This window comes from Centroberyx affinis, unplaced genomic scaffold (genome assembly GCF_046629955.1).
Source record: "Centroberyx affinis isolate AG114_WGS23_722 - 3 ecotype Tasmania unplaced genomic scaffold, CSIRO-AGI_Caff_v1 ptg002853l_1, whole genome shotgun sequence".
Taxonomy (NCBI): domain Eukaryota; kingdom Metazoa; phylum Chordata; class Actinopteri; order Beryciformes; family Berycidae; genus Centroberyx; species Centroberyx affinis.
This window is the reverse complement of record NW_027280989.1, coordinates 780,778-801,793: the sequence shown is the minus strand read 5'-3', so window position 1 is coordinate 801,793 and position 21,016 is coordinate 780,778. Positions and strand designations below refer to the sequence as shown.

At 41.2% G+C, this 21,016-nt stretch overlaps 5 protein-coding genes across 6 annotated transcripts; 3 read left to right on the top strand and 2 right to left on the bottom strand.

Annotated features, from left to right (window-relative positions):
• Positions 1-135: 135 nt before the first annotated feature.
• On the top strand, positions 136-5,413 carry cd151 (CD151 molecule). Its single transcript, XM_071536262.1, has 8 exons — positions 136-273; positions 1,424-1,508; positions 2,241-2,432; positions 3,191-3,265; positions 4,094-4,198; positions 4,515-4,670; positions 4,755-4,841; positions 4,982-5,413. Exons 2-8 carry the CDS (start codon positions 1,425-1,427, stop codon positions 5,039-5,041), a joined length of 759 nt encoding a protein of 252 aa, XP_071392363.1. The 5' UTR covers positions 136-273; position 1,424; the 3' UTR covers positions 5,042-5,413.
• A 236-nt stretch (positions 5,414-5,649) lies between these two features.
• On the top strand, positions 5,650-8,278 carry gatd1 (glutamine amidotransferase class 1 domain containing 1). 2 transcript variants are annotated; one of them, XM_071536279.1, is made up of 7 exons: positions 5,650-5,803; positions 6,127-6,203; positions 6,284-6,389; positions 6,507-6,614; positions 6,761-6,852; positions 6,971-7,064; positions 7,180-8,278. In XM_071536279.1, the coding sequence occupies exons 1-7, from the start codon at positions 5,755-5,757 to the stop codon at positions 7,293-7,295; spliced, it is 642 nt and encodes a 213-aa protein (XP_071392380.1). In that variant the 5' UTR covers positions 5,650-5,754; the 3' UTR covers positions 7,296-8,278. The 2 variants fall into 2 exon arrangements, with proteins under 2 accessions (XP_071392380.1, XP_071392381.1); XM_071536280.1 differs by lacking the exon at positions 6,507-6,614 and having other exon boundaries at positions 7,180-7,317.
• On the bottom strand, positions 8,265-11,303 carry chid1 (chitinase domain containing 1). The gene is made up of 13 exons (XM_071536278.1): positions 11,209-11,303; positions 10,904-11,092; positions 10,522-10,665; positions 10,210-10,342; positions 10,047-10,091; positions 9,810-9,916; positions 9,641-9,702; positions 9,439-9,528; positions 9,237-9,338; positions 8,928-9,077; positions 8,721-8,801; positions 8,571-8,613; positions 8,265-8,400 (listed from the first exon to the last, which is right to left on the bottom strand). The coding sequence occupies exons 2-13, from the start codon at positions 11,006-11,008 to the stop codon at positions 8,302-8,304; spliced, it is 1,161 nt and encodes a 386-aa protein (XP_071392379.1). The 5' UTR covers positions 11,009-11,092; positions 11,209-11,303; the 3' UTR covers positions 8,265-8,301.
• A 147-nt stretch (positions 11,304-11,450) lies between these two features.
• ighmbp2 (immunoglobulin mu DNA binding protein 2) lies at positions 11,451-17,000 on the top strand. The gene is made up of 16 exons (XM_071536259.1): positions 11,451-11,551; positions 11,864-11,946; positions 12,043-12,212; positions 12,303-12,498; positions 12,609-12,706; positions 12,891-13,054; positions 13,285-13,485; positions 13,591-13,738; positions 13,832-14,006; positions 14,186-14,368; positions 14,472-14,590; positions 14,690-14,784; positions 15,152-15,275; positions 15,408-16,229; positions 16,343-16,542; positions 16,803-17,000. The coding sequence occupies exons 2-16, from the start codon at positions 11,870-11,872 to the stop codon at positions 16,998-17,000; spliced, it is 2,970 nt and encodes a 989-aa protein (XP_071392360.1). The 5' UTR covers positions 11,451-11,551; positions 11,864-11,869.
• Positions 17,001-17,308: 308 nt separating this feature from the next.
• Positions 17,309-21,016, bottom strand: LOC139658195 (zinc-binding protein A33-like). The gene is made up of 6 exons (XM_071536260.1): positions 20,615-21,016; positions 20,312-20,407; positions 19,880-20,110; positions 19,759-19,781; positions 17,945-18,063; positions 17,309-17,861 (listed from the first exon to the last, which is right to left on the bottom strand). The coding sequence occupies exons 1-6, from the start codon at positions 21,005-21,007 to the stop codon at positions 17,311-17,313; spliced, it is 1,413 nt and encodes a 470-aa protein (XP_071392361.1). The 5' UTR covers positions 21,008-21,016; the 3' UTR covers positions 17,309-17,310.

The following is a 21,016-nucleotide window of genomic DNA, read 5'->3' as shown; positions in this document are numbered from 1 at the left end:
GGCAGTGTCAACATAAGTCATGTGCATGAGGAGCCAGCTGGTGGCAGCCATGCACTTTTAATAGGCCGTGGTGTGGCAAGCTGATCCACTCCAAAAGAGGACAGACGCTCAGACGCTTGGGTAGTAGGCTTGGGTCTGAGTGTCAACTGAGAACTTTCCCTGTTGCTCTTAACCTTCAAAGAGAGCAGCACACAGAGACGGGGGGTTAGTGGGAGCTTGGAAGACGTTACCCCAATAATCTGCATCCTTCACGGCCCACCGTCCCAAGATCAGGTAGGAGTATTTTAGTCACGGGTGAGAGGAATGTTTCCATGACACAATGGTTTAAAAATAACTCTGAATATGAGTTCATTAGGAATTTTGTTTTTCTCGACAATCACATTCACACATTGAGTGCTTTTTCTAATGGCTGGAAAACAGCATTATATCTTTTATGTGTTTAGTGTATTTAATGTTTTATTTGATATGATTATATTATCCTTCATACCCTTACTTTGTTAATTCCCCAAAAAGAGATGTTCACTGGTACCTGAAATGTAACACCACCATCTCTCATGATGCTGAGAGTCATAACTTGACAGTGGCTGAAGAAAGTTCAAAAGTTTAGGAAAAAACAATTAGACTGTGACTAAGTCATAAAATAAGAGGAGAAATCCAACAGTATGTCGTTGAGTTTCAGGGTGTAAGGAGACCAGGTTAAGTTACTGGGATGGGAGACATATATATCTGTCTGCTAGTTGGCATGTGAGACAAGTTGTTAAGTAGTTTTCCCCACAACGTATTTTATTTCATCAGTATAGTCTCTCTCCGCCGCACTGTGTTGTGCTAACTTTTTGCATGCTTTGGAATGCACCAAATGTACTCTTCTATGTCACATCTATGTAATACATTTAAAACCTTAAAGAAGATTAAATATTTTGTCAGAGAAGCTCTAACGTAGGTGTGTATGTTAGAGTTCAGTTCCATAATCAGCTTTTCACACCACACAAGCAGAACTAGAGCGTTTCAGACTGGAAGAGGATAGTCCTATTTTCTAACCAACGAAAACATATTAGTGTGGATGTGGCCTTGCCTAAGCTTCATAGTGCAGAGGAATAACTTACTTCACCAGTCTCAATCAGATACAGCAGTGATAGGCTTAACTTAGTGTCATGCAAGTATAGAGGAAGTCAGGAAGTCATGCGATCATAATCTTAGCTATAGTATGAGAGCAGCGTTGGAAGATATGGCCTGCTGTGAGAGCATCTTGTGTTCATTCTCTAGAGGGAGGTTCAGCATTGAAGATCTGTGCAATTTAATCTTCTCCAGACACATTTTTGGTTGTACTGTATTCAGTGTTTTTTTTTTCTTTCTTCTTCTGTACTTGTTGATGCAAAACTGTACTTCAACTTACAATGTAACACATGTACATTTTTCTTTTCAGAATGGAAGCACGGCGTGAAAAAACAAACACGTGCGGGACAGTTTGTCTGAAATATCTCCTTTTTATTTTTAACGTTCTTTTCTGGGTAAGTTGACAACAAGGAGGTATTGGGATTTCCACTGAACTGAAGGCAACAAAATCCCCCATTTCCATTTCATTGCAGGGCTCCACTGAGTCCCATTAATGATCAACTTCTAAGTGAAGCATTATACTCTGCTTCACTCCAGATGCAACAGATATACAGGGTGATTTTTGACAGCAACAGCTGACAAAATTTACAATATTCCTGCCTTTATGTTTTACCCTGAATAACCATTGCATTCCTTATGTACAATTAGAAGCTGTATTAGTATTTTCTATACTATCTCTACAAACTACATTTACAGTACCATTTAGTTTATGCACAGTGAAAAACAATAAAAGACACAGTCTGTTAATATGGTTAAGGAGGAAAAATAAATTCTGCATACCCAGAGACAGATCTAGGCCTACATCTATAGAACTTTTATTTTCTTAACTTTAGGCCTTAAGTGTGGACAGAAACAATCCTAGTCTGCTCCATGCATGCCCACACAGTGTGTACTCAGAAACTAAGTGTGATTTATCTGCTTCTAGATAAACGCAATAAAAAACAAACTTAGCTGCAAGTCTCTTGAGGCCTACAGGCACGGAATAAGGAATAAGGCAGTGTCTCTTTTCCATCACTGCTGCGTTTTTAGTGGGGCAAGGAGCTACACAGAGCCGGTTTAAATTATGTGGTGCATTCTTGATACGACCATGTGGTTTGAATTGAGCCGATAACGCTGCGTTCTGTCAGCTGGCAGGTGGGGCCGTGCTGGCGGTGGGAGTGTGGACTGTGGTGGAGAAGAGCGAGTACATCAGTTTGCTCAACTCCAGCTACTACTCAGCCTCGGCGTACATCCTGATAGCCGCTGGGGCCATTGTGGTAGTGACGGGGATAATTGGGTGCTGTGCCACTCTGAAGGAGATGAAGAGCCTTTTGACTGTGGTAAGAGGGTCACTCAAAGTAACACAACACACCGCCCCGTCACATTATAATTGAATGTTTTATTATGGCTGTGTTATTTACTACTACAAGACAGTAACAGCAAATATGAGATAACTATCTATTAATTGTCTAGTACAATGATTATACAGATCATTATACTTCTGTATTTAGATAAAACCCAAGCATTAACCCATCATTTCATTATAGGGAATCAGAAAAAAAAGGAAAAGGCAAATTCAGTGATAAGAGTTTCTGTTTATATACACACAACCTTGTTTGAGTTTAGGTGTATTAAAAGTTCATCCTGGGTGACCTGTCTGGTCTGCATGTATACAGTGAAGCTCATTATGTTAGAAATGCATGACTGTCAGATATAACAGACAAAGTAATGCAGAGTGTATCTTTAAGAGTTTAGATTTAGAGCGTGGCTCATGCCAGAGGAATGAGGGGCATCACAGGCGGGTGCTTGGACTTCAGAGTGTGTGAGAGAGACAGACAGACGGACAGACAGACGGAGTGAGAGAATATAAAATAGAAGCAAAACTGCACAAGCTCTGTGACGTTATTTCTATTTTCAGATTCCCCATGACCTTTGTAATGAATAACTTCCTTTTTACAATTTAGTCATGCATTATCTGGAGCATAACTTTTCTTTTGGCTTTTTAAATCAGCATAACTGCACCGATTTTAATGCTTATTATGAATGTCATAACCGTAACACTGTTCTACTGAATTTTCTGTCTCTCTCTCCACTACAGTATTTTATCTTGTTGTTCTGTATTTTCCTGCTGGAAGTTGTTGCTGGTGTACTGGCCTACATCAACTACCAAGAGGTAAATCTTTTGAATTTACTGAAATTGATTTATGACTGAGGTGCAGTGGCAGATATCAGTCCCATAATGCCATTTCTCAACATAAACATTGGAAGCTAAAACTCTTTTACCACCAAACCACCTGATTGCACTTCTTCATATTTTTTGCTCTATTCAATTCTTTTCTTTTTTTTTTTATCTCACCCCACCAAATACTAATCTGGCTTGGTATTTCTCTCTGCTTGTATTTTATACTAATACTGTAAATTGTCCGTAATGTGATTTCAAACCCCTTTCCTTTTTCTCTATGGTCTCTATTTACATTTTTCGTATTACCCAAAACAAGGGAATGGCACAGTCACTGTACACTATTGTGAAATTTTCTCTGCATGCATATGTGCATGCTCTTCATTTGTCCGTTTTTCCATCCTTCTCACTCACCTCTCTTTCTTCCCCCTCTTCTTGCTCCAGTGTTTCCCTTTCTGCTACCAGGTAATCTGTTGTCACCCGTTTCCATTTTTATATCAAACTGTTTCTCGAACAGGCTGGTATAAGATGGTTAGATTTCACTGAAGCAACACTACTATTTTCTTTTTATTTTACAAAAATATTTAAAGAATGCTCATACAGGGTGTGGGGGTCAGAGGATCTAAGCTCTCATATACTCTGAGCTATGTGAGCATTGGACAGGTACAGTGGAATGTTACAAGGGAGGAAAGAAACTTGACCATGGGCTATATTTATGAAATGGGGGGGGGGGGGGTTGCCCAGAAGAAACTCACATCAGTGCAGGTGACAAATTCTTCTCAGATAGCAGTCACTCAAGTCCTGCTCCTTCCTGTCCCACAGCTGGATGAGGAGCTCAGACAGAACCTGAGGGAGACCATGCAGCAGAAATACCAGCAGCCGGGTGAGGAGAGCATCACGCAGGCTGTGGACAAGCTTCAGCAGGAGGTGTGGAAGTGGGATGTGTTCATGATCACAGGAGTATCCGTCCGACCTGACTGAAAAGGAGAATAACAACATTAGCTTTATTGCTTATATGCCTGAGAAAAGCACACTGGCTCTGAAGTTTCAGTTTGACTGGGGAATGTTATGTTGGTTGAGGTGTTTTTACGCAGTCAATTAATTTGGAATGAGAGTAAATTAGCCCCATTTTGCTGCATGTGAACATAATCAGTGTTGAACTCATTTTAAGTTCAGTCATAACTGTATCCTTGTCTCATGTTTTTCTATCCTGTTCCACCCTGTGCTGCCAATTACGTCTCAGTTTAAGTGTTGTGGCAGTAATAACTCCTCAGACTGGTCAGCCAGTGTGTGGATCCAGGCAGTGGAGAACAAAAGGCTGGTTCCTGACAGCTGCTGCAAAACCCCCACTGACTACTGTGGCCAAAGGGACCATCCCTCCAACATCTACAAGGTAGAGGTAGGTATGGCTGTCCGTTTGGCTGTGGATAACCTTTGGATTATAACAGTGTGTTCATTTTATTCCCCTTTCTTGTGCTCTCAGGGAGGTTGCATCATGAAATTAGAGGACTTCATCCTGAGTCAGTTGCATATTCTTGGTGCAGTGGCTATAGGGATTGCATTTCTCCAGGTAAAGCCCTATAAACCACTGAGTGAAACAGTTACTGATGTGACTCACTGCTGCAGCAGCTGAAACAGCTTCTGTGTACAATGTTTGGTTTTGTGTGCAGTGTGGTATTAACAAGTTCCTATAATGTCGCTCTCTTTCAGCTCGTGGGGATGATGTTTACCTGCTGCCTTTATCGAAATTTAAAAGAAGAACCATACTGAGTTTTTTGAGTTTGGCATCACCAAATGTTTGGTTATATATGTTATGTCCCTAATATACACAATTCTAGAATGCTGTGAAGTTATACTTCAAAATTGTGACATGATCATTTTCAAGAAACACATTTATAGGTGAAGCGGTCATGCTGCTGGACAGCACTGCTCTGTTCTGTGTATTCCAATGCATGCTTTCTATATTTTCAATACATTTTCACTAAAGTTGAGTGGATGACCTTGTAACCGAAGATTTCTTTTAATGAGCAGACAATTTAAGATGTTTTGTTGAGTTCAAGAGAGTATTTGCAAAAATTGTTGGTGTTGTCTTGTAATCTATAGTTGAATTTTTATGTATGTCACACGTTTAAAAGCAGTGTTTACCAGCTAATTTAAAAGATAAATATGTAAAAAAAAAAAAAAAAAAAAAAAAAAAAATATATATATATATATATATATATATATGTTTGTTGGAATGCAATTAAAACACATGTATTAATTTTGTTGTCATTTATTATTGCCAGTGATTTTCACAGACCATTTACATTCTTGCTCCCGCCTCACACCGAACTTTTATTTTGAAATTATTTTAGCGGATGTTGTTGTCAGCTGACAACACTTCCCTTTATTGTTTTTTTTCCGCCTTATTTCACTCAAAACCTCCTTGACTTCAAACAAGCTAAATAACTGTTTTATTCGGAGGCTACAGAGAATTGCACGAAATGTCTGCGAAGCCAACTTGTTTGATAGTGGCGAGTGCTTCTCCTCAAGGTGGGTTATTGATTTCCGTGCATCAGCAGTTACATTAGGGTTAGGGTTCGATCACAATGACACACATATGAATTAGCCAATATTAAGTTTTCTGCAACACTTCATATTTCAAAGGCAGCTGATATTTCTTTATCTTAATGTTACTTCCACCACCTAGCTGTGGTCCAAAGTAAAGCATCACTGTCAACATTTAGCCAAGCCTTGGTCCCGTACAGGAAATCAGGAAATCAGGAAAACCGGTTATAAATATTTCTGCTGCAGCTGTCCTGTGCCTATACGCTCCAACACGTGCATTTGCTAATTGATGCGTTTTGTTCATTCAGGAGTGTCTGCAAAATCATTCCATCAATCCTTCAGTCTTTGCAGCTCAGTGTTCAACCTCCAGACAGCAACGCCTGGGGTAAGACTCCTTTTCTGACAAAATGTGCAGCAAAGTAAACTTTCCTGCCATATGTCTCACAGTTATTATTTGAATTGCAGGGGAAGCCTATAGACTTTGTTGGGGTCGATGAAAGCACTGCTAGATGGGTGCAGGACTTCAATGTGAAACCCTATGCAACACCAGCCAAACTTGAATCTATAGATGGTGAGAATGACTAAAATGTTTATTTACATGATACCCATTTGACTGTTCTCTTGCCTTTTGCTGCTGTGTTGTTTGGACTGTGCTGAGCTCAAGGTTATGTCATGATGACCCCTCCAGGTGCCCGGTACCAAGCGCTCCTCATCCCAGACTGCCCCGGAGCGCTCAATGACCTGGCACACAGCGGCTCTCTGCACCGCATTCTCACTCACTTCATCTCTCAGCAAAGTGAGTGTATGGCTCCTGTGGAATCCAGTCAGTCTGCAATCTTGAAAACAGTCCATTACAGTTATAGCATATGCTCATTTGGGGCCGGCATGACGCACAGGTCTGGTGTAGAGACGTGGATGCAAACTGTCTTTCTCTGTGTGCAGAGCCTGTGTGCGCAGTGGGACAAGGAGTGTCAGCTTTGTGTTGTGCCACTGAGGGACAGAGGTGGATCTTCAGTGGCTACAGTCTAACAGGGGTTAGTGTCTGACTTCTCCAGTGTGTGAGGGGAATATGTCCCAAAATATTTATGCATTTACCTGGTCTCAAGTGTGTATTGCAGTGTAGTAACCAAATGTAACTGTTTTTGCTGCAAGCCGTCAGTTTTTGAGCTGGTGCGGAGACCGGATTTTGCCAACCTGCCCTTGATAGTGGAAGACTTTGTGAAAGACAGTGGTGGATCATACACAGGTGAGCTGCACGGTGAATGCAAATTACCAGATGCTAAGAGGACTGAGTAAATGCTTAATTAACATACCTAAAACAAAACTACAATCCTTTTATGTTTGATCTCTTTGTTTTTCAGCAAGTCAAGAGGACGCCATGCATGTAGTCATAGACAGACACCTGGTAACTGGGCAGAATCTGCTATCAACTTCAGTTGCTGTAAATAACCTAATCCTGCTCTGTAGTGGCAAGTGAAACTACCAGACAAAATGTTTCCAGCCCACACTCCAGATTGAACGTGTTTGTTCCAAATTGATATTCATGTAAAGAAGCGTACATTCATCCAGGACAAATATCAGGAAAGACGCGGAGTCAGGAGAGATGTCTGGCAACATTGTAAATACAGTTCATTACTTGTCAATGTCCTAATTACAGACCTAATAAAAAGCCATTTGACAAACTCAAAACATAAATGTTTTGAGTCAAAAATAAAAAATAAAAAAAAACCTTGGGATGTCAGAAGCAGATGCAGTCTGAGTATCTTCAAACAGACATGGAAGATGGGAGCTTAAAGACATCCAACGCAACAGAAGGGAAATGAGTCCAAGATGCATCTTCACAGCAAAGCTCAATCCAAGAGCAAAACAGTTTGTGGGCAGAGTTGAGCAACATGTCAGAGGATTTCCACTGAATTCTACCTGAGTATTCGGGACCAGTGAGGAGAGGTTAGAGAAATTAAATATGAATTCCAAGGCCTGAGGACAAAAATGTACCGCTCTTCATTTAAACTTTATGCATTTTGATCATACACCTAGTGTTGTGTAAAAGGGAGAAAAGAGAAGTATTACTGCTGTCTCGCTGTTTGTCCAACAGTTTTCTTAGCTTGTCCATGAAAATGAATAAAACAATACTTAAAAGATCTATGGTTTGCTGCCAATATCTTTAAAAGCAACTAATCCCTGTTTTATTCATGCCGACAATAAGATTCCTCAAAACTTTCACGACCCTCTGACAAGCCCCAAACCAAGACCAGCACAGGTTGAGTATTAACTAAAGCCCGTCAACGGCTGGTTCCGGAGTTCATTTTACTCAGAAAAGAAAAAAGAGAAAAATAATCACTGTATACAGCACTGGTATTTTTGGTTTACCATGTTTGGATTGAAAAAAAATTAGGAAAGCAAAACCCAAATTAGATAATTGTGAATCCATATGCTGATGTTCAAAAGGTCCATCGTAGTCATAAACTTGTCCCTTTCTCTTCTCATAGAAGATCATAGAAATAATCCAGTCCTTGTCCTAATTCCCACATGGAAATTCCTGTGCCCAGTTCGGTAGCTAAAGACATCCTCAGGTAGATGGACTGTAAAAGAATAAAAAAAAAATCGTAATTATTTTAATCTCACCATGAAACAGTAACAATTCTAAACATATCATTAAAGTTTGATAGTAAATGGCACAATGTCTTAAAAATATAGGTTGCTACTGTGTTTACCTACAAAGCTTAAAAAACTTAAAATGTGAGGGCTTTACCTTCAGAGTTGGATAGTACACTACATGCTTAACTGCATTGTTCCTAGAATGAAAGGGAAGTAACAAATATTGTTAAAAGATGCCAGTGGATGTCAGCCATAGTTTGTTCATAGTTTGTTGTTCTAAATAACAGCATTATACAATCATTACCTCTTGTAACTGAAATAATGCTCCGCAGCATATTCATCCCAGAGAATTTTTGGCCTAAGTTCTCGCAAAATCTCAATGTACCTGCAGAGAAACAGAGATCGGTGTAAGAGGGAGTGGTAAAGAGTGAAATATATGAAACCTTAAATTGCTCGAATGTAAATACACTATTACTATTACTAATTACGAGCAATTACAGTGTTGTCTTACCTGCCCCCCAGGATGGGCTCTGTGCCTTGGCTTGCAAAATCTAGACCATACAAATTAAGTCCAAGCAGGATCTTTTGTCTCCACTGATTGTCAGGTGACAACTGGAGAACACAGTCTTTCACCCAGGGCAGGGGGGAGCTTGGGCCCGGTCTGAAACAAAAAATACCCCAAACCACTGTATTTAAGTGCTTCATGTAAGAGACAAAGCTCTGAATCTAGCTGCACTGCTCGTCTATTCAGGTCATGCCACCTAAAGCAATTCCATTTCAACCAATCAGGATAGATGGACACTGTGTCTGTGAGCCTCACCTGCCAGCGTTGGAGTAGTCGTATGTCATGAGGCTGAATGCATCTACGACTGGAGCCAACTGCTCAAACTCCTCCCTGCCAAACATACCTGGCTGCCCCGTGCTGTTCATAATGGAAAGATATTAAGATTTTAAAAATTCAGCATTTCTTTCAGTAATTTTGTGGCATTTATACTGGTTAAAATAAAACAAATTGTATTCACCTTGTCACAGGAGGTGGAATGACAAGGATACAGTCTAGTCTTTTAGCCTTCAAAGTCTCACATATGTGTTTTATCAAATGGACCAGCTCCCTGCATGGAATAGATTAAATAGTGTTTGGTTATTTGCATTACAAACTTGATACTGTAGTAGCAAGCAATTTGAGTAATAATAAAGATGTGATGTGTTAATAGATTAACTCACTTTCTTTTGTTACCTCCCAGCTGGCTCCACAGCTCCAAAGTAAAACCATCAAAGCCTTCTGTCTGCAAGGCCAATGCTTAATTAGATAGAAAACAGCACAAATACATTGTCGCTAGGGAGTACGCTATGCAATACTGTGGCTGCTCATGTTGCCTCTGCATTTAATTACCTTTGCAACATCCACCAGCTCACTTCCCAGCTCTTCAATTTCATCTTCACTGCCAAGTACACTTGCGTAGTCCTGGTAAGACCAGCCATCAAATAACAGTCGAGGCACTGAGAATGACAAAGAAAATGACCGAACAGTGAGGTCAGGATCAAATTAACTTAAATCACTGGCACTGACCCGAATTAACAAATCTGAGTTGACTTGTAGCGGCCATTAGAGAGGTAGATATCTACTCACCCATCCTGATTTTTTTGTTAGACTTGCGCACAGCTTTGACCCAGCCTGGAAAGAAAAGATTATTTTAGTTGACATAATTAATTTGTTGTGACACTTTACTAAGGAGGCCAAGTCCTTACAAAGAGTGTTTCGTATTTGGCTGCTAGTGATGTGAACCACCTACCTGGGTCGTGGTCATGGAGGCCGGTAACATCAAAGCTTTCTAGTCCCCGTCGGCGAAGCTGAAGCCACACTGGAGACACTGAAGTCAGTTTGGACCCAAATATCTTGGCTATGTCATAGCCATGGGAATTCCACTACAGGGAGGAAAAAATAGGAGATATAATGCAGATATTGTGTCAACACAAGTCCATAAACCTACATATGAGACACTAATGTTGTGGTAATAACATTGTTGTCAGCTGATGAGGGCACACTATATGTTGGACAGCAAAAAGTCAACATGCAGATATTACTGAATGGATTTCAGACTTACAGGTGTGATGTATCCAAGCACAGGTCCTTGAAAAGTCCGTTTCATATTAGCACAGTATCTCTTCTCCTCCTTCACTATGTCTCTCCACTGCGGGTCTGACACAACGAGGCCTCTCTCCACCACAGACAACTCTGCTAGAGATGTCTATCAGTGCAGAAAACCGTGGGTTCAAAGAAAGATTAGCCCATTTCAGACAGATATCCATCTATAACTGGTTATACCATATCATGACAAAAACCATCTGACTGGACAAATGTCAGGTGGTGATATCACATTTGATATGTGCTGACGGTGCACTTCCCGATGCTGACAGATTCAGGTGAGTCCAGTGACTGAGACCAAACACAGCTCACACCCAATCTAGGGGCCACAACTTACTCACCTCTGCCTCAGCTTTGGGCGCCTTCTTTGCATCAGTTTTTGAAAGTGTGGCACTAACCATCAAGCAGCAGCAGATGGTGTGCAACAGGATTAACGTCGCTCTCATTTCCAAAAAGGGAGTTAAAAAGGAGTCGCGAAGCAGCAAATAAAATGGGTTTGTTCAGATCGATGCAGGGCAAGTTCTCCCTTCCTGATTGAGATGAGGCAGATAAGTAATAACGTTAGTACGTGGGTGCACCAAATCACATAATCATCGTACCAAAAAACGGGTTAATAATGCTAAAGAAAAACAGTACAGGTGATTACCGAACGATGCCTGTTAATCATATCACCCCATTTAAGGTGGCTAGTGCCAGATTGACAACTTGCTCAACGTGTTTGTTGAGCATCAACGAAGAAGTGCAACTTCCGTGTTGTGTTTTCAAAATAAGAGTTGTGCTGCCTATAAACGGCAATAAGGCTTCAAGAGGAGAAGTCATCTCAGCAGATAGGTGGCAGTGGAGCTTCTCTCTTTCTTCAAATCCACGAGCTAATAGTCCAAGCAAAGAAGACAAGCTTATACCTTCTATTTCCTGCATGTTTAACGTTAGCAGAGCCTTTTAATTTGTTAGCTTGTATTCCGTCCTTGGCTCTTTCGGTCTCCACTCAGGTAGGCTAATGTGTGAGTGTCAGTATTATGACATTTTGCAAGGTTTGCTTGGTAACTTAACCCAACTTAATAAAGCTGCAGTTAGCAAGCTAGCTAACTTGTAAACACCTCTCGAAATCAGTAAAGGACTATCTTCATGTAACAGCTATACCAAGCTATACAGTAGATTTGTTTGGCTGTTAGATCCACAAGGTGTATCATGACTCAGATGTGGCCTAGTGTGTAAACGTTACATCTTAGTTAGCAAATGGTTTGAAACTGACATTGTTTTAGATCTGTACTGTACCATTGATTGTGTTTTGGTCTTTATAGTGAGTGATGGAAATTGAACAATTTGTGTCCAAGACACTTGAGCTTCTACAGGAGGAGAGAGAGGCTGAAATAGAGGAGACTAGGTATGTAGCCTAGATCTCTTTTCACACAAGATCTCCTGATTGATAGCTGTCAGTACAAAGTGAAAATGTACATATTCTCTTGTTTTATGCCTTTAGAGTATGGCAGGAGAACATCTCACTCAAGGATCTTCAAAGCAAAGGAGTATGCCTGCTGAAACTACAGATAGGAAGTCAGTCCACAGGCATGTATGGCCGGACACTGGTCATCCTAGAGCCAAGAAAGCACCTTGGTATCTCACTGCTTCCAAGTAACAGCTTTGGACCTGGTAAGATGGTTGAATCAAATGCCTGATCTGTGGTTTTGTGTGACTTAGATTTTCACACCGACTACTTATTTTTGCTGGCCTTTGTTATAGGGGACATAATTGGCTTGTATGAGACGGGTGGATGCAGTGCAGCCTGTCAGGTTGGCACAGGGATAGTGACGAGGGTCAGCCAAGCATCTGTAAGTGTGGCGTTCGAGGACTCTCAGGATGGTCTCAGTATTGACTCCGATTCCCTGTACAACCTCTTAAAGTTGGCGAATGATGTCACCTACAAACGAATGAAACGGTGAGTGACATCTCTAATATGTAACATACCGCTGAGCATGTAAAATGGATACAAGTTAGTTATGAAACCTTGAAATGACTTCTTTTCACTGTGGTGTTTTTTGTTTGCAGTGCCTTGAATACTTTGAATGGATACAGCAGTGGACCAGCCTCCAATTTGATAAATGTTTTCTTTGGGACCTCAGAACCTGGTACTCAATCACAGCCAAGTAAGTAAGGCTTTACAAACCAAATCTTGTTAGACACTGTCTGTCTGGTTTTCCTTTCAAATTACATTCAGTGGTAGTTCACAAACATGCAAGTATACTGTTTACACTATTTTCACAGCCTTGCAAACCAGTATGAAACTCTCAAAACATTTATTTTGTGTGTGTTTCTGTCATGCTTCATCAGATGAAGTAGCTTTCTTTAACTCGGACCTGGATGATTCCCAGAGAGAGGCTGTGTCCTTTGCCCTGTCTCAGAGAGAAGTGGCTGTGATTCATGGACCACCAGGCACTGGGAAAACTACCACAGTGGTGGAGATCATCCTCCAAGCAGTCAAACAAGGCCAAAAGGTGCAGATTACCCTAAAGTTGCTAGTGTATATATGAATATATGAATATTGTGAGTCCATGAGCCCTAATAGGGGTAAAGATGTGCTGTGGAACGTGTCATAAAATGATTTCAGTAATAGGTTGAACTACTTTTATGCTGATCTGTCAGTGTCAATGGTTGATGCATTTGTCATGAGAACATCTCAGTCCAGTTGCAGTGATTTTGATAACTGGATTCTGTGTTTGTGTAGATCCTGTGCTGTGCCTCCTCTAACGTGGCTGTGGATAACCTAGTGGAGAGGCTAGCCAGGTGCAAGGCCAAGGTCCTGAGACTGGGCCATCCTGCCAGACTACTGGAGTCTATACAGAAACATTCGCTGGATGCCGTTCTTGCTCAGAGTGACAACACAAACATCATCGCTGACATCCGTAAAGACATTGATAAAGCTTTTGTAAGTATGTTAATGTGTGTTGCCGCTAGCACGTGTGCTGTCTTGAATGATTTGTAATATATACAATATACTGTATGTATATTTACTTCTTTGTTTATTTTCAAGATGGGAATGAAGAAGATGCGTGACAAAGGGGAACGGTTCAACTTCAAAAGGGAAATAGGAGAGTTAAGAAAAGAGCTGAGAACCAGGGAAGCGACAGCCATCACCCAGATCCTAAAAAGTGCTGACGTCGTGTTATCAACCAACACAGGTCAGTAATGGCCTGCACTGTAGCAAATGTTGTTCAGTTGTAGCAGTGATGGAAGAAAAGACAATCAGAGGCCACTTGTCTGTGTCTCCACAGGAGCTTGTGATGACGGCCCTCTAAAGTTCCTGCCTGCAGACCATTTTGATTGGGTGGTGATAGACGAGTGTGCCCAGGCCCTGGAGAGCAGCTGCTGGATAGCTCTGCTCCATGCACGCAAGTGCATCCTGGCTGGAGACTACAAGCAGTTACCGCCCACTATCAAATCACAAAAGTAAAACAAGGTTTTCCTCTCTTTTTTTGCTTTCACTTGAACATTTAAGATATTTTTCCACTGAGAACCAGGTTCTTGTGTTTCTATTTTCTGTATGTAAATGAAATAATTCTGAACTTTTGAGTTTGTTACATGTTTATTATAGTTTGGTCCATATTGTTCTCTTATGTTTCCCATAGGGCTGCAGCAAAAGGCCTGTCTCTCAGTCTTATGGAGAGACTTATCCAGAAGTATGGGGACTCGGTGGTCCGAATGCTAACAGTACAGTACCGCATGAACAGTGCCATCATGGAGTGGGCCTCCAAAGAGATGTACCAGGGCAGACTGACTGCTCATAGCTCTGTTGAGAGACACTTGTTAAAGTGAGAATAAGCTTGGTTATGAAAAAATATCTCACTTGTGTATTTCAGTGAAGTAAGAGCTCTTTAAAAATAACTGTTAAAAATAAGAGTTTAATCCAAACAGAGATCTGCTGGGAGTTGCCTGTGTTGAAGAGACTAGCACCCCCCTTCTTCTTATCGACACTGCAGGCTGTGGCCTGAGTGAAATGGAGGTCACAGATGAGCAATCCAAAGGCAATCGAGGTTAGCCATTTTTATTATAAAAACTGTAATTCAAAGAGAAAATGATTTTAAGGTTCTTGTGGGGTATGAGATCAAACTATCTGTTTAATGTATCCTCAGGTGAAGTCGACATTGTTGAACTGCACATAAAGGCCTTGACTGAAGCTGGGATAAAAGCCAAAGACATAGCTGTTATTGCCCCATACAATTTACAAGTAAGCCACTGATATGAGGAACTACACCTTTAATATCGATCTCTAACTACTACTGTTTTACTATGTGGTAGTGATAACAATTTTATATAACTTTATTTGTATTGCACCTCTCAAACTAAGAGATCCAAAGTTTAACTTTCATAAAAAATAAAAACCCTAACGTAGTGAACTTCATTTAAAAACAAAAGATCTAACAGTACTGTGAATTAATGTGAAGTAATTGATTAAGCACAATGGTTTTAACAATGATTAAAAGAAAAAGCTAATGATTTAGCTAGCCTGTTCTCCTAAGGCAGGTGACAGAAAAAAAAGAAACTCATTAAAGTTTTTTTGTTTTTTTGTTTTTTTTTCTCAAATCTCTGTAAAGGTTGAGCTTCTGCGTCAGAAACTTTCTGCAAGGCATCCAGAGCTAGAGATTAAGTCAGTGGATGGATTCCAGGGCAGAGAGAAAGAAGCAGTGGTGTTATCGTTGGTTCGGTCGAACAGAAAAGGTAATCTCTTGATATGAAGCCCTACCTGGTTCTGTTACACCATGAGCTGCATTAATAAGTGCAACTTATTCCTTAATATACACACATGAATACATACATATTTATGTATTTATCTATTTCTTAATCTTTTAGGTGAAGTTGGATTTCTGGCTGAGGACAGAAGGATAAACGTGGCTGTTACACGTGCTAGACGCCACCTTGCTGTGGTGTGCGACACGCAGACTGTTCAGAATCATGCCTTCCTGAAGTCCCTGACCAATCATATGACTGAGTGTGGAGAGGTCAGAACAGCCTTCGAGTACCTCCAGGACATTGTGCCACAGAACTATACCCGCGACCACAAAGACACCAAGGCTAATGCTTCTGCTAGTAGCTCCTTATCTACCAAACAGAAGGTCAAAGATCCGCCTCCAGGCAAGGCGAAGCAAGGACAGAAGAAACCCACTGGCAGCAGCAGTAAGGAAGATACGGCTCGCTCAGATAAGCACACAAAGTCCTGCACATCAGCGGTGACAGAGAAAGAGCAGAACAAGAACAGATACGCTGAGATCAGAGAGCAGGTGGAGAGCTTTCTGAAGGACCCAAATCGGAGTGAACTAGAGTTCCCATCATCCTTCAACTCTCATGACCGCCTGCTGGTCCACCAGATCTCTGAGGAGCTGGGGCTCAGTCATGAGAGCAAAGGGGAGGGTAAAGACAGGTGCATCACTGTCTCCAGACCACTGAGGTCGAGGCCAGCTGAGGAGCCGGCACAACCAGCATCTGTTCAGGAGGAGGAAAGGGTCCCAGAACCCCAAGGGGGGCCTTTGTGCGAACCTCTATTAGACCTGAAAAGTTTACACTTGGAGCGAATGAAGAGGGAGCAACAGAAAAGGGAAGAAAATGCCCAACAAAAGAAGCATCAGGACAACATTCCCACTGCCCAAACTTCAAAGAAGCCCAAGTCAGCTAAAGGTTGGCAGTAGAAGTATTTAATTTCTAGTGTATTCCTTTTTACATGTCAGAGGTGTGAAAACGTTTGTCCGGTGTGTCTGTAATAGGTCATCTCTTCATAATTTCTCTCCCAGGAAAGAAATGTACCAAGGCAGGTGCCTGTGACATTGCTGCTGCTGCCGGTGCAGATGACGACTTTGACACACTTATAAGTGCTGTGATGAAGGCTGACAGTGTGTGCAGTTTCGTCAAGTGTAAAGCCTCTGTGCTCACACTTGGACAACTTTGCCTATTTTGCAATAGGCAGTATTGTCTTAGTCACCACATACCAGAGGTAAGACGAGCTGGAGTGCAATGGAGGAGCAGACCACAGCCAAGTCGTATTTGCAAATACTTTTTATGGCTTATATTGGCCTACATAGGTGCCAGATGGGAAACTCAGTATACTGTTATTTCACTGTGATTGACACTTAAACCAAATGCCACAATTATTTGCAAATACCATGCAGAACTGTGAGGAGTTTCATTCCAAAACACATCATATTGATTTTGTTTTCTTCCAAAATTTGATTGTTGTTTTGTTAACATTTTTAGGTTCACGGCTGTGGTGATAAAGCCAAGTCCCATGCTCGGATGAGAATAAGCAAGGAAGGTGTTCTCTATGCTGGCAGTGGGAAGAAAGACAAATCTGTGGACGCCAACAAGAAAGCCTATCTACAAAGGAAACTGGACTCCAAACTGAAAGATATGGCATGTCAAAGGAAAACAAAAAGCAAAGACAAGGAAAATTAAAAGTTATTAAAATTAAATGTACAATTTAATAGAACTGAAGATTGTTATGCTGATGTAAGATGAAAACAATCACTTATTGTTTAACAGTGGCATCTTGTGTGATGAAATATAAGGCACATACTGTACATGCAGTGTTGTTTTCCCTGACCTACATTTATAAATGATACAATTGAATATGATCATACAGGTTTCTACTGAATTCTATGTGTTCAGCATGGAATAATACCAACACAACTTGTTCAACAGCCATAACACACACCTAGTTAACATGAGTCTTCCTCAACTGTATGACTGTTTATCTATGTCAAGTCTACTGTACATCTATAGATATTGTCATTGGACAGATTGTCAGTGGGCGGGAGCTTTTCCCCTCCTCATACATACCAGGGGCAAAGTAGGGGAGTATTCTCTCTGTGAATCTGTCTTTAAATGTGTGTATTGGTGTTAAATCAGCAGTGTTGAGGAACACCACCTTCCCCTTGTCATAGTCCAGCTCAACAGTAATCCTCTGGGGTTTCTTCTTCACCGATAACCTGGTACGAGGCGAGGTCTGAGCCCAGTATGTTTCTCCATTGCACAAGCCGATGACCCAGAAACCCTCAGTCGGGTTGAGGAAGATGGTAGTCTTCCTTTTGATGGACTCTCGGGCCACGCCAATGTACCAGTCTTTGCCGTGGCCCACGTCTACAGTCCAGCTGTGTTTTCCAGAAATGAACCCAGTAGCTCCCAGCACAGAAATGCGGCTGTTGCAGCGCTCGGGGTTGTCGGGAAGGAGCTGCTTGCTGCCGTATTGCACGCAGGTCAGCTCTTCAGAGAGCCTCAAGTTGGCTTGGGCTGTATTTGGATCCAGAGTGATGGGAACTGGAAGCATAAACAAACTTTAGTAGTTTGAAAATACCTGTAGTTTATAGTAAACTTCCAATGGTCATGGTCTTGTCACTCACCACATTTGACGACTTCAACCATCTTCTTCCAAATTTCAAATTTCAGTAATCGCAGATGTCTTGCAGAATCTATCAGAATATCTCTGATGCACTCTGGGTCTTGAATGTTGTATTTGGCCCTGGAACATGGTGAAATGATTAATACATTGTCTTATTCAAACAGCTAGTAGGGTGAATTCGGGTAATCTGGGACATTTTTTGCAATTTTGAATTCTGCAATTTATTCCAATATCTATCTAACACATTCGATCAACACATTAGACCTTTCTGAAATCCCTAAGATGTTTTCTAACCACACCAGAAGAAAGAATGTAGATATCATACCCAGAGGAGACATGCCACACCTATTAGTGTTCTTTGTGCCAAAAAAAAAAGATTCTGCCTAAATTAGATAATTTGACAATTAGATTAACGGATTTTTCATTTGGTTATTCATTTAAATTCTCCATTCTATCAAAATTGGGGCTACTCGGGGAACAAACAGTCCTTGCAGAGAGACCCATCATCATCTATCACGCCATTATCTTCTGCACATGGTTCGTGATCCCAATGGCTGCAGACCGCACAGAACAGCCACTCTTCTGCGCTTTTGGGATCATCTCTGTCCACATGCATGGTGGCAGATGGTGCATGGCTCCTCCTCCTTCTTCTTTGGATCTGGCTTTGGCTTTGGCTTTGGCTTTGGCCCTTTTCCCTTGCCCTTCCCTTGAACGTAGGCGAAATGTTCATCGCTTGTGAAGTTCAGGTCGGCGGTTGTGATCTCTTCTGGATGGTGGCTGGTCTTTCTTGGACTGGAACCTGGACCAAGTTCTTAAATGAGACTGCCGCTTCCTGCACGACCTGTACCACTGCCATCTCCACCTCAATCTCATGTGTCAGAGGTGGTACAGCATCCTGGGGCGCTGCCAGTGGGCACTGACAATGATGCTGCTGACGAGGGGCATGCATAGGGTGGGCCTCAGGACAGAGGTGAGGAGGGCACATGGCTGCCTGCAGAAAATGGAGTGATGGGTTGGTGGGGCACTAGGAGGTCTCTCTTGATGCTCTCCGTCATTTCACTTGGCGTGAAGAGGGCAGCTTCGATGTGGGCTGGGTTCAACGGCTAGATCCCACTGTGTCTACCGGCATTAGACTTATAAACCTTGAATAACTATGTATGCAACTTCAGGAAGTCCCTAAATGCATATTTACCCCATTTGAAGAAATATTACTATTACTATTAAATATTATTATTGGTAAATATTACAATATCATATTACAACAACAGTGATCAGCAATAATGATAGGCCTAATACTCATAATAAAAATAATTAGCTCATATAGATCGTAACACAGTCTCGAAGGTAAGAAGTATATTATCCTTCACCTGAAATGTTTGCCTTGTCATCCTGAATTGAGAGGCAAATGTTGGATCACTATAATTAGGAACCACAGTTTCCACAAACCCCTTCACTCGATTGGGATGTTCTCTGCTATTCTGGACGGCAAGGGCAGTGACTGTAACATTGAGCGTATTTTGTAGTATTAAACACGTATTTAAACCGATTTCATTAGGCTCTGAAAATTCTTCAAAAAGAACGCAAAGAATGGCCTTCTCAGCTGCCATAGTTGCAACACTTGCGTAACACAACAGGGTGTTCAACGCACCACCGTTTCCGTTTAAATAAACGTTTTGCTACGTTTTGTCGGGCTGAACGCAGGCCTGTTGACTAGGTTTTGTTAGAACAGGAAATAAACACACTGGAGCTTAGGTGTCCCACATTACCCGTTGTCCCAGATTACCCGAATTTTAGCAAATAATTGGTTATACATACCTCTTCTTTGTCTTCTTGTAATCCTTATAAGTGAAAGAATGAAAACAGTGACATAAATAGATCACATTCATTACATCAGGTTAAATAAAATGCCATTGTATGAATAATGTTCTTAATTTACCTGTAAGAAGGGCACATCACTTGCTCTGATGGCTGTCTCAATGTCACTGATAATGGAAGAGAGGTTTTTGATCTTGTCCTCGATGTACTCCAGCTTCACACACATCACCTGGCTCTTCATTTCCTCTTCGTGTCTGAGCTTCACCAGTCTCGCCCTTTCCTCCTCCCACAGAAACTGATGTAACTTCTCAAATTCCTCCTTTATCACTTTCTCATTTTGATCTGCTTGAGTCTGTAATTATTGAGTGAACAGAGGTTGATTATTTACATGGATGAACTGAAGGAGGGTTTGTCTGCCTGCAGGTAAAACAACCTGTTTGGGGTGCAACATGTAGACCTACCTCATTAAATAATAATAAAAAATTGAAGTCCCTTGGAATCATTTGAAAATGTATTTATTTATTGTTTAATATAATAGAATAATGGTTTTTACCTTTAAATAATTTTTGGTTTCCTCCCATTGCCCCTTTGTCTTGTTCAGTGTTTTGAGCTGTTTCTGCAAGGACTCCAGCTTGGCGGAAACTTCGATCTGAAATGTTCATCATAAGAATCATTAGACAAAATACTTTCATAACTATACCTGTACCAAAAAACTTAAGTAATGTATCAATTCTGGTTTTACTGTTTCAGATAGGTAACTTCATCCTATGTTTTAAGCATTTTCCCCTACTGTAGGCCTATGTGACCCCCTTTATTACCCCAATATCAGCTTTTACCTTAAAGGAACTTACTATACCTTTTTCTCCAGAGCCGCCTCCCCCACTGGACAAAATTCATGAATTTTATGATGCTTTGAAGTCTGGCAGACAAGACAGATGGGCTCTTCATCATTCTTACAGAAAATCTTCAGCTTCTCATTGTGTAGAATACAAAGTTCTTGGTCCTCACATGTCCTTTGCTCTTGAAAGGAGTCTGCAGCTATCTTTAGTGCCAAATTTATAGGAGGCCTCTCGGAGACAGACAATGTGCGGCACACTGGGCATTCTCGAGATCCCTTCCATTCCCAGTGTTTCTGTAAACAAGCTTTGCAAGAATTATGGCCACATTTTAGAAACACAGGAAGGCTAAAAATCTCACAGCACACAGGACAAAGCAGGTCCTCTTCAGAGAGTGAACTTCTTGCTGCCATCAGATCCGA